This window comes from Rhynchophorus ferrugineus, unplaced genomic scaffold (genome assembly GCF_030347505.1).
Source record: "Rhynchophorus ferrugineus isolate W39M unplaced genomic scaffold, kcgeb_rfMv2 rfM6, whole genome shotgun sequence".
Taxonomy (NCBI): Eukaryota; Metazoa; Arthropoda; class Insecta; order Coleoptera; family Curculionidae; genus Rhynchophorus; species Rhynchophorus ferrugineus.
Genome location: NW_027472585.1, coordinates 5,854,650 through 5,867,715, shown reverse-complemented (window position 1 = coordinate 5,867,715; position 13,066 = coordinate 5,854,650). Strand labels below are relative to the sequence as shown.

The 13,066-nt window shown below is 35.5% G+C and overlaps 1 protein-coding gene across 3 annotated transcripts in view; it reads left to right on the top strand.

Moving 5' to 3' along the window:
* Window positions 1–13,066, top strand: part of Egfr (Epidermal growth factor receptor) — a 178,162-nt gene that overhangs the window by 159,806 nt on the left and 5,290 nt on the right. For all 3 annotated transcript variants that reach the window (XM_076407790.1, XM_076407792.1, XM_076407789.1), the window contains 3 exons: window positions 9,340–10,870; window positions 10,932–11,126; window positions 12,554–13,012. In XM_076407790.1, the coding sequence (XP_076263905.1) occupies window positions 9,340–10,870; window positions 10,932–11,126; window positions 12,554–13,012 (2,185 nt within the window). The remainder of the gene's footprint in view (window positions 1–9,339; window positions 10,871–10,931; window positions 11,127–12,553; window positions 13,013–13,066) is intronic.

Here is a 13,066-nt window from a genome sequence, read left to right as displayed (position 1 = left end):
CGTTAGACAGTGTTATTGACGTGCATTGGCTGTTTTATTGGAAAGACTATTAAACTTTTATATAAGATATTTTGATATAAAAAAATATTTATCTCTGGTTTTTATTTAACTTCATTCCTTTTCCTGTTCCTATTTCTCCCTATATTAATATATTATCATTTCCTTCATGTTTGCCATCATTATTCATCATTATCATCCTTTTCAGATTACTTTGTTCTGTTTTAGGTGTTTTTTATTTTACGGCATCGGCTTTTGCAGCGTCAATGTACCCGTTTAATTATTCGCTTTTAATACTCTTTCAATTCCTTTTAGTTTTTCTTGTTTTTAACTATTATCTTGTTACTTTCTTCAATTTCTTTCTTTTTCTCTACTTCTTCTTTTATCCTCTTTGTTCTTTATTATTATCTCTATCACTTTTTGAATTGCACTCCTTTGAGGTTCTTCCAGTTTCCATTTTTCTCCATTTATGACCAATATCTTGTCTACAAGGATTGTTAAGTGATAATTATGATGTTTACTAAATCAGAATGCATGTTGAATAAAAAAGAACTAAACATATTCTAATGGTATACATATTTTCCGAACATGTAGCACTTGCTAATCTATAACAATTAAATTAAATCCACGCTTATCTTCAGAATTTTTATTTGAGCGTTTTTCGACCAATCAGCGGCCTTGACGATCTGCAAAAAAGTACTTTACGTGAGAATTACATGTTACGCGTCGGTTTCTGATTCCACACCAGATCGAGCCATCGAAATTCATCGCAACGAGCAGCACACACAAGCGTCGAAAATGTCAATTAGCATTCTAACGGCCTGTCTATGTCGATCGCCCGATTCGCCGTATCGGACGGAGTTCGAGCGACACCTAGCGGCTCGAGGAGGGCGAGACTCGCGGGTACCGTTACCAGTCAGTACCGTGGCGGTATGGCGCCGGCTTATATCCCCGTCTTGCCATACATGGAGTCGCAATCTCACTATCTAAGAGAGTTGTTTTTATTTGCGACGACGCTGATGCATTCCGGAACGATGGAAGATGGCGGCGCGAGCGTCCGAACCCGAGAGGTTTTTCTTGCGGCATCCGGACACAGATAAATCGCCGACTCGATGTTATTTGTCTCGTTTTTTTCTTCGATATTGATATTTTAACTGCCTCAGAAAGAAGATGTTGGTCATACGAGAGAAAATCTGTTCAATGACAAGCGTATTACCTTGCTCAGTAACTAATTACACTGAATACCAGCATTTCCTCGTTCTTTCCTTCTTATATAACGTCGACATCCTACGCTTTGTCGGAAAAATATCACCATTATAGTTTTTTTTCCCATTTTATTTATGTTGTATAGCAAGATAAATACTTCTTCGATATTCTCTGAAATGATAATTTGCTTTGAATGCATGTTCTTATATTAGCCCTATAAATTAGTTTTAAACGTTTTTTTTTATAATTTGAAATGTTAATGTTAATAATGTATTAAATTAAGACATTGTGTTAAAGACAGGCCTCGTTCTGGAAGACGACGGTCGTCTCGTAACTCTGAAAATTTGGCTCTGGTGCGTGATAGTGTTGCAGAGTTATAGAGTCCCTAGGGACATCAATTTGGGGACGTAGTTCCCAGTTGCACATTTTTGCACGCAGTTTAAGGGAAATTTTGAAAACTAATTTGAAAATGTTTCCGTACAAAATTCAATTAGTCCAAAAATTCCTACCGAGAGATCCTGATCAACCAGTTGAGTACTGTAACGCACTCCTGATGAAATTGAAGATTGTTCGTGTAAATTGATAATGAGCGATGAAGCCCATTTTCTTCTCAGTGGCCACATTTATAAACAGTCGGTTTTGGGGAACAGATTCAAGACTAATTTCACGAAGTGGCGATTTAGCATGGCCAGCCAGATCTCCGGATTTAACAGCACCAGACTTTTTCTTATGGGGTTTTTTAAAATCAAAAGTTTATGTGAATAAGCCCCAAACGATTCAACATCTTAAAGACAATTTTCGTTACGAAATTGAAGAAATTTAGCCTCAGGTATTGCAGGATGACACGAAAAATGCCTTAAAAAGAGCCCAAAATTTGCATAGCGACTTGCGGTCACCATTTAGTCGACATAATTTTTCAATCATAACGAAAAAAAAATGTAAAGACTAAATAAAATTTTTATGAAAACTAAACTTACTTATCTTTTCTTTGAGCAAAATTATAGGCAATCAAAATGGTATCGGGACTTTTGCCTCATGTGTAGTAATAAAAAGAAGCAAGGTCTGGAGAATATGGCGAATGGCCTAGTACTTTTCACTTTCCAAGTTTGTTTTCACCGGTTTTTGCAACATGTGGTTGAGCATTGTCATGCTGAAGAATAACATTGTTGTGTATTTGCTCGTATTCCAGTCGTTTTTCGCACACTTCTCGGTCCAAGCCTTTCAATTATAGTCAATAGCGATCCCGTTAATAGTTTCATCAAGTAATGCCTTCAAATTTTCTTGTCTGTCTTGAACGCTCTTTATCTTCGGTGTCAAAATGAACACTTTTAAAGCGTCCAAAACAGTATTCACATGTTGAAATCGATGGAGCACGAGTACCATAAGTTTCACACAGTATTCGGTTACTTTCACGCAGTATTCGATTATCTTTACCTGTTTTTTCCTCAAAATGAAGTAAAGTAGTAAAATATCCCACAAATGTGATTTACTAAGTAGAAATTCAGACATTTTCAACGTACTGAAAACATTTTTTGTTTCATGCTTCGACAATGATTTGGATTGGTTACAAATCCAAAAAAATGCGATTTAAAAAAAAATTACCTTTAAAATTAATTTATTGCCCTGATATTATTTATTTTTGTATTTTATTTCACCAGAATCTCTCAGATCCTCTCGTCTTGATTATATTTGTATTTATTTTCGTTTATATAGGTTTTCAGCTATTGGGAATTAATTTTGTTCGAGAAAACGTTGAATATTTAACGTATTAAAGACTTGTTTGGTACGAAAAGTACCTGCACGTATTATTAAACAGTTCGAAGAAGTGTAAGCATGTATTTTTCAACATTCTTATACTTGCAAATAGCGTTCCTTGTTTTGCATAATTGTAATGACCATATCTGTAACTATATAATTTGTTTAAAGAAAAACGCAAAATAAAAATATTGTTATACAGTTGTTCGTCTTTAATACGTGTTTTAATAAACTTAATTAGTAAATTGTATAGGAACTATGAGTAATAGGTTTCTTTACTTCATTTTCGTATGTTGTTTCTCTATATTTGAATTGAGTACATATAGTTGGGTCGCGTAGTATAGATATATAAAGCGTCGCATAGTCCCTTGAGAAAGACTTAGAAACATAAGAAAAAGATATTAAAAGAAAGATGGAACGATATTAAGTGAAGAACATTTTAAAGAATTGGAGTGTAGAATTTTCAGGCGAAGTCAGATTTAGACCACTAAGACATATTTTTATTTATAAATAAAAAAAAATATTATGGAATTGTAACAATATATCCCGATAAAATATATTCTGATACTTTTCAATGAACATTTAACTGAAGACAGAAGACATAAATATACCTTTTCGAACAATAATAGAAGGCATTTTACTTTTTTCTTTGAACCTTAGAATTTTAAATTACTAGACCGTCCTTCCTATTGTTATGAGAAAGACCCTAGAGTTCGGTCTCGTTGGTAACTTATTTTAATTTCAGGTATAGGTTACAGACCGTTAATGTAGATTAATTTTAAAATCGTTTTTTATTAACCGGCATACGACAGGAACCCATTTGTTATACAGGAGGATTCACTAATTATCCATGAAAGTTGCATTTACATGTATTTAGATTTAATCGAAAGTCTGGTTATTCTAATGAGGACTGGCTAATGTCTACTGTCGGTATACTGCCTAACATCACTAATTTAAAATGTTTCTTGTGCAACTATAGCTTGCATTTGATTATTGTGATACATTTGTTTCTATTCTAAATTGATTTATGAATCAGCTTTTATTTATTTTCGGTTAAGAAATACAAATACGATAAAATATTTTAGCAAAATAAATTACCATCGCTATATTTTTGTATGTGTAATAATATTAGTTTCGGTTTTCTAATAGCTACAGTATTTGTATTTTGGCGGTTTTTAATCTTTTATAACGTCAACAATGTGCCCGTGGGCAATAAGTATTATTATATGATTTCAGTTATATAATATAACCATCCTGGCATGTAAAATATCACTTCAGTAAGTGATCTGCTATACAACTTATAATCTAAATCTTATTCTAGATACTCTAATGACTTATTTTGAATTCTATCCTAACTTATTCTAAAAACTATTCTAGCTTATTCTAGAGATTATTAAATCTCACTATACGTGTCAATTAATTAGTCCATGCGCTACACTGTCATCGAGCACATTTAACTGTTTGGCGAGTGCATTGGGATGCACTAATAGTCTTTCAGAGTACTTCGCACTAACACTCCGAATCACACTCGTTATGGGTTTTATAGGGATATAGCGCTGCATCAGTTTGTTGGACACGTAATATGGGGTATCGACATTACAAATAAATACATTTTAAAATTATTTTTTTGTAAAAACCGTTTAAATTTATGAAAATTGAGAGTTATTACTAAAAACAATATTTTTTAAACAATGTTTTAATGCATTTTAGCTAGATATGTTCACGATGTATGATCTGGTCGAAGTATACAAAGCATAATCCGTTTTTCATAGCAATTATTGATCTTCTTCTTGTTAAAAGACTAGTTTATTTTTCGCCGTCGAGTTCCAGTTCGTCTTTTTACCCAATAACAATGCCTCATTAATAAAATAATTATTTTATGAACCCGGTGTCTGTCACAGACCAAGATGCATGTGAGATATACCACACCAAGAGCGGTCGTTTTTTTCTCTCCAGCATCGAGACCATTGTATGGCAATAAGAATTAAATACCGACTGCTTGTTCTCATTGAATCCGATTATTTTTCGAGATCGCGAGAGGGACAGACGGCAAATGTGATCGGAACCCAAATGTCATGATAATAACTCGACTGTGGCATTTGGAAACAAAATAGTTTAATGTTTGGTGCTTTCGGTCGACGGCTAAAATGGTGGGCGAACCGGTTGGTTACTACTCGGGTACTATGTAACACTTGTAGCTTTAAAAACGCTTTGGCCTCTTTCTATTGCATATGGCCGTCATTCTTTTACGTTACAAATTAATTTGAACGGGCGACAGTTCGGACACTGCCCGTTCAATTAAAATACGAAAAAAAAGTTTAATATGAAATACTATTGTCTGAGGAATTATTATTATCAAAATATTCTATTATATTAACATATTTGGGGAAGAAGTTTGAAAGAAAAATGTTTAGGCCTAATATGTTTATTAAATGAAAAACGCCCAAATCAAACAACTAGGAGTAGCCCTCAGATCGATGATACAAAATATATAAACAATCCCAGCGGGTTAAGAGTTTGGCTCGCTGACAATAACGTCTTAGGATCGAATCTCACTGAGGCTAAAGTGTTTTTAAAAATATTATAAAATAAAATAAAGGATAGCGTTTGTTGTGTGAAGTGCCTAATAACACTCCTATAAATAAATAATAAATATTACAAATGTTTTAGTTGTTTTAAATAATATTTGAGGTTCAGGCCAATGTGTTGCCAGGTCCAACTCTTATACGGTGGATTATTCAACAATGCAATTTTATTTGAAAAGCTAGGTAAAGAAATTATTTTTTCAATCAGCCTGGTGTATTTATTGGTTCTGTAATATATATTTTAGGTGAGATATACGGATAAATGATGGGGACTATATGAATACATATATGTAGTATATGTATATATGAAGTAATAAAAATATGCAGGATTTAAAATGAAACTAACTACATAATTTTCATTTGTAAACATTTTAAAGCAATGATAAATATTAAGGTGTTTAATGAAATAAGATATGTGACTATATAACATTTTATTCTTTGAAAAAGTTTTGGTAACATATCATTTTTAAGTTATTTTACTCTATTATCAGAAAAAACATGATTAATTTAATATATTTTAGTCGAATTTCAACTACAGCACAATTACTAGTTATTATAAAGATTGTATTTGGTATTATTGCCCAGAGACATCAACAGTCGCATAGAACACGAACCTTTGTCGTGTATTTAATCGAACGACTGGTAATCTGAAACCAGAAAGCGCACGAGCACGTTCGAAATACATTTGGAACAATATATTCACTTGTTGATGAGGGTGTTGCGCTATATAAAAATCGACCCGATCTTGATAAACCGACAGACAAACGAGCTACGGACGCTGGGGTGTGACAAAAACCTCTTCTGTAAGCTGTTAGAGTGTGGACCAATTTTTTTTCGCGGCTCTTCGCCAATCGGCGTCAATTCCTCGCGAAACGTCGAATCTATTTATCAAATATTAAAAGCGTTATATACATTTTATCTACACCGAAAGACATATCTGTGTTATATATATTTTATTTATTCCTATATCAGGATCATTTATGTCTTATTTTTTTACTATGATATATCTTTAACATGGGAAAATCTCAGATACTTAGCATATTCATCTTAAGAGTATTACAAACTAATGTGTTGCAATCTGAGATTGAGAAGGTTATGAATTATAGAAAATGAAGACTTTGCAATCAAGATGAAACGGTGGAATATGTAATTATTGGATATTCGCCAGATACTGGGCTAGAGTTTGGGTTTATAAAGAAAAAAGAATAAGTCTATATATTGGTAAAAAATATGTTCAACTATAAATCGTATCACAAATCTTCGATAAGGTAATGACACGACGGTCTTGTTCATAAGCGACAGAAAATATTACCGAAATAACACTCTGAACCATAAAAATCTTACATTACGGCTAGAATACTTCAGTCAAAAAAGAGGAAGTCTGCTCTACAATAAAAGAAGTTAAAGAAGGTGTATTGTGACCAATTCGTTAGCTATATATGTGATATACTACAAATTGAAAATATCACCATGGCTATATTTGCTGATGATATTAATTCCTGCTTGTGCATATAGTAACAAAGTAAGTATCTTGGAATAAATCTTTATGCAAAGTTCTGCTGGGAGGTACATATAAAAAAGGAAATGAAAGAAATAGAGTTCAAATATATGAAAAAAAAAGATACAATTATCAGTACATAATAAATTTGCTAATATACAGGAAAGCATTGAAACCTAGATTGACATACGGAATTCAGTTATGGGGATATTTCGTGAAAAATAATATAAATCCAAGTTTTCGGAACGGACACAAGTCCTGAGAAGTATTGTAGGTGCACCCAGATGCTTCTATCGAAATTTTCAGATACCGATTGTCATTCAGGAAACCAAGAGAATCTCAAGGAGATATGAAGAGAACCTCCGTTCTCATGTCAATATCGAAGTATTATAATTCTTGGATTACACCAGACCAGTCTATGTATGTGATGTTAAACTTTAATGAAGGGCGCATACCAAAAGGAAGACTTCAAATAATTAATTCCCAAAAATTCACTGATTTCACTGTATTTACTGCATTATCCAAATACAATTTTGTAATGCATGAAGCATGACATGAATCGTCATAGCTATTATTATAAGGAAACCAATCTTCTTACCGTGTCAATGTAGAAATGTCCAAGTTTTTAAACTTGAAGCATCTAACCAGGTGAACAAAGGACATCAAAGCGTTCTCGAACTAGTTCTACATTCCCAACTAAGGAATCCACAAAGAGGAACCTATTGTAACTTCAATATTTTAAATTGGTCACTGGCCAGTCGGTAGGTTTAATGCCGAGGACCGAGGTTCGGAGCCCACGTTAAACTGTAGGTCCAGTCCGGATAAACTTATAGTTGGCAAAAAGGAGACTTTAAAACATTTAAAAAAATTTAGTTCAAAACAAAACTTATTTTCATCTTGTACACATTTTTATAGTATTTTATATATGCTTGTAGCTTTATTTATTTACTGTTATACTTATTTACTAGCTGACCCGGCAAACGTCGTTTTGCCATGTAAATAATTTCTAGAGAATTTCTAGTGTAGAAAAAAAACTAACTTATTGGAAGCGTGTAAGGATGTGGTATATGATTGAAAAAGGCACGGAGCCCTGTGAACGATGAAGGAATATAAAAATAACAAAACACCAAATATTATTTTTTAAAATTTATTCTAATTTAATTTAAGTAATAATTATTTATATCATTAACTCATTAATCTCTTAATGCTACAGCGTGAACAATATTTTTATTAGCCTGTCTTTAGCTAATACAAATAAACTTGTTGGTTTACCCACTCGAGAGCATGCAACGTATAATTGTCCGTGTGAAAAACATGATGTGCTCAAATCTAATCCACAGACATTGTTTGGCCTTAGGATTTATTAATAGTCAGTGCAAATGCCAATCTAATCGGAAATTGAATACGCTTAAATTGAATTGGCACATCTGTGGATGTAATAGGTATTCGTGGTATTAATATATCTTCACCTCGAAACGTGCCATTTAAAATGGCGGTTTGGATAAGGTTTTTCATTAATTTTTTAATGACTAAGCGCGTACCTTTGCACAGCCGTGGCGGATTCAAATTACGAAGCAAAACATTTGGGGATCCAACCTTCAATTGTAAGCTATGCGGTGGCATGCTAGGCAAATCCAGTGAGCTCAAAAACTCAAAATATCTTAAAAAGCAGGGGTTGGCGATAGAAAAGTGAAAAATTAGGGCTATATGTATTTTCTAATACCACATAATAAAAAAAATATTTAAAAAAATTGGGGTTAACACCCTTTATCACTTAAGAGTTTGAAAAATATGTAGTAACCATTTCTCAGACCTACTGAATATGCATAAAAAATTTCATAAAAATCTATCAAGCCCTTTCGGAGGAGTATAGGAACGAACATTGTGACGTGAGAATTTTATATATAAGAAGATAGAGGAAATACCATATATTACTGAAAATCACCAATTTATTGTTGTACGTCCTTTTTATCGGTTTATCGAGTTCAATTCACAATTTCTCTCGGTGTAGACCTTTTAAAGGATCTCACCTAACTACCAGAAACAAGCCATTCATCAACGGGCCCGTTTTTGTGCCTCTTATAAATGATAATGTTCGGAGTCGCTGTTTACATTATCACATTGATTCAAGGAACCCGAAACAAACCCCGAGCAAACGAAACCGAAAACACATCTTCGTTTCTTTTTCATTCCCCGGCCTCGGATTATTTACTGTTTCTGTCTCTATCTTCGTCGCCGTTGGCAACGGATCTCCTCTCGTATTGGTTCGAGGAATTAATCGATTTATTTTCGTTTCAGTATGTATTGGCACCAACGGAAGGATGTCGGTACCCTCCAATCGGGATCACCACTACCGGAACCTGAAGGATCGATTCACGAACTGCACGTACGTGGACGGGAACCTGGAACTGACCTGGTTGCACGACGCGAATCTGGATCTCAGTTTCTTGCAGTATATCCGAGAGGTGACGGGTTACGTTCTGATCTCCCACGTGGATATTAAGAGGATTGTGTTGCCGAGGCTCCAGATCATCCGTGGTCGGACGCTGTTCAAGATGAGCATGGAGGACGGTGAATACGCCTTGGCGGTGACGCTGAATCAAATGTACTCGGTGGAGATGCCGGCTCTGAGGGATATTTTACGCGGCAGCGTCGGTATAATTAACAATTACAATTTGTGCCACATAAAGACGATCGACTGGAAGGAGATCATGTCGGATCCGAAAGGGAAGTACAACTACGTCTATAATTTTACTTCGGGCGAACGATCTTGCACGCCTTGTCACAATGACTGTAGGGCAGGTTGTTGGGGCGATGGTAAGGATAACTGCCAGCAATTCTCGAAAACCACCTGTAGTCCTCAATGCGCGGAAGGACGATGCTTCGGGCCCAAACCCCGGGAATGTTGTCACTTGTTCTGTGCTGGTGGATGTACGGGTCCTACCGTAAGCGACTGCATCGCCTGCCGGAATTTTTACGACGATGGCGTTTGTACCAACGACTGTCCTCCTATGCAGATTTACAATCCCGTCACCTATTCCTGGGATGTAAATCCTCACGGAAAGTACGCTTACGGAGCCACGTGCGTCAAGAAATGTCCCGAGCACCTCCTCAAAGATAACGGGGCTTGTGTGAGAGCCTGTCCGGCGAACAAGAAAGCCCAGAGCGGAGAATGCGTCCTCTGCGACGGACCCTGTCCGAAAACCTGCCTCGGGGACACCATAGTTCACTCGGGCAACATCGAATCCTTCCGGGGCTGTACCGTCATCGAAGGCTACCTCAACATACTCGAAAATAGCTTCAAGAGCTTCCAACACGTCTTTCCCAATTACACATTCGGCGAGAGATACGAGGAAATGCACCCAGATAGCCTGGAGGTGTTTCACACTCTCAAGGAAATCACTGGGTTTCTGAACGTCCAGGCGTACCATAAAGATTTCAAGAATCTCTCGTATTTTCGCAATCTGGAGGTTATCAGTGGTCGGGTACTGCACGAATACTCCTCGTCTTTGTACATCGTCAAGACGTCCCTGCAGTCTCTGGAACTGAAATCGCTAAAGACCATCACCATGGGAACCGTGGCCATTCTGGAGAACAAACATCTCTGTTTGGCAGAAGGTATCAACTGGAACAAGATCAGGAAAAGCCGGGAGAACTCGCTGATGTTATCCAATAACGGAGATCCGACGGTTTGTCTGTCTAAGGGGCTTGTTTGCGATGAACAGTGCAGTCGGGATGGTTGCTGGGGACCTGGACCAGACCAGTGCCTCTCTTGTGGAAATTTCAGGCTTGGAAGTAAATGTTTACAGAACTGCAGTGTCGAACCGGGGTACGTTATTGTCGTGTCTTTATTTCGAGAATTTATTGAAGTAATATTTGTTTTGTTATAGTATATATGAAGCTGGTAATAAAGACTGTAAGCCATGTCACGAACAATGCGGCTCCTCGTGCAGTGGCCCTGGTCCAGATAATTGTACCACCTGCAAGAACTTTAAAGATGGTCCATTTTGCGTAGAAAAATGTCCTACCAACAAATATGTCGAAAATGGTATTTGCAAACCTTGTCATAGTACATGTATTGAGGGGTAAGTTAATATAATACTATTTGTATGATAATTCCTATTCATGGGTATATATATATATATATATATATATATATATATATATATATATATATATATATATATATATATATATATATCGATATAGATATAGATATAATCATAGGCCATTGTAATATAGAATTACAAAAATACTCATTTATAGCAATCTACTATCACTACGTATATTATGAATACATTTATTTTAAAATTAAAATCGGGAAAATAAAATTTTTACCAGAAATAAAAATACAAAATTTCAAGTTAATCATCAATCAGAATCCCTATGAAACATGACGTAACTTACTGTTTCCTAACCATCATTTCCGCATTGCAACGATTGCATTTTTAACGGGCTTCGATTTTATTTGGATTATTTATTTTATTTCACAGTTTAAAAATTGATTTTATACTACCAAGGGAAAGATAAAAAGATCAAAACCGATTCGTGGATAATGATTGTACTGTGTGACTGTATTTGAAATAATAATTTTAAAAATTGTACTTCTATAGAACTTCTATAGAATTGAAGTAAGTGAGTATTCTGAATAGAATAACCATGGAATGTGGTAGAATATTGAACGAAAGAAAATTAAGAAAAGAAAATTAAGTATAAATACTAATAACAGTAACAATTCTATAACAGTGGGCAAGAAAATTGATAAGTGCGGATAATAACTCTAGTTATCCAGTAATGGCAAAATCGTCAGTTGGAATGATAGTTTGAAAATACTGATGCAAATGTCTGTAACAGGGCGACCAATATTTTCATTTTACATAGTGGATAGTAACAACACAAAAAAGGTTTAAACCATATACATGCCTAAAACATGTTTTACTATATTTAAGTATTAAGTTCTCTTATACATTCTTAAATTTGATCATTGCTTAGTTTTTTTTTACTTCTCCTCTTAGCAGCATGAGTTAGCTAGCATCGTAAAGAACGTGTTGGTTTTATATCGTATGATCATTTGACTATGAGAAAGCTCTGTTCAAAGTGGGTGGCGCATTCGCAACTGTTGACCAAAAACAAGGACCTATTGATGATTTTGAGTAGGTCTTGGCCATATTTAAACGTAACAAACCGGAATTTTTGCGTCGATATGTGAAAATGGACGAATCATGGATCCATCACTTTACCCCAGAATTAAAACGATCGCCATCTGAGTGGACAGCAACTGGTGATAAGCCTATTTTGATGCAAAAGATGAGAAATCGTTCTACAAAAGTGGTATTGAAAGGTTAGAGCGACGCTGGAATGACTGTGTGGCTCCTAATAGAGATTACGTTCATGAATAAAGTCAATTTTGAACAAAAAAAAACGCGATTTCTTTGTCACATCTGGTACTTATCAGTCTATGTGTTTACCTAAAGTAATATAAAGGAGTTTTTCTAATTATTAAATATTTCAGATGTACTGGCCCATTAAATATTCTCGGTGCAAATGGTTGTAATTCCTGTGAACGAGCTATCATGAACGAAAACGCTACCGTGGATGTATGCCTGCACATCAATGACCCTTGCCCAGACGGATATTTCGTGGAATGGGTCGGTCCTCAAGTTCAAGAAGAGTCCCAGCTGAGGAGCATGGCCGGGAAGGCAATCTGCAGGAAGTGCCATCCCCGATGCAAGAAATGTAACGGCTACGGTTTCCACGTCAACGTCTGCCAAGAGTGCACTCACTTTAAGAACGGCGAATTGTGCGAGGACGAATGTACGACGGATTTCTATCCGGATATCGCCACTCATGTATGTATCGCCTGCCACCCGGAATGTAAAGGATGTCGCGGACCGGGACCAGAAAACTGCAACGCCTGCCAGAACTACAAACTGTACAGCGACGGATACATCGACCCAAATAATACGTTCAGGTATGATGTTTAGGTAGTAACAAAGAAAATTGATATTTAACCACTGTTCTTGTT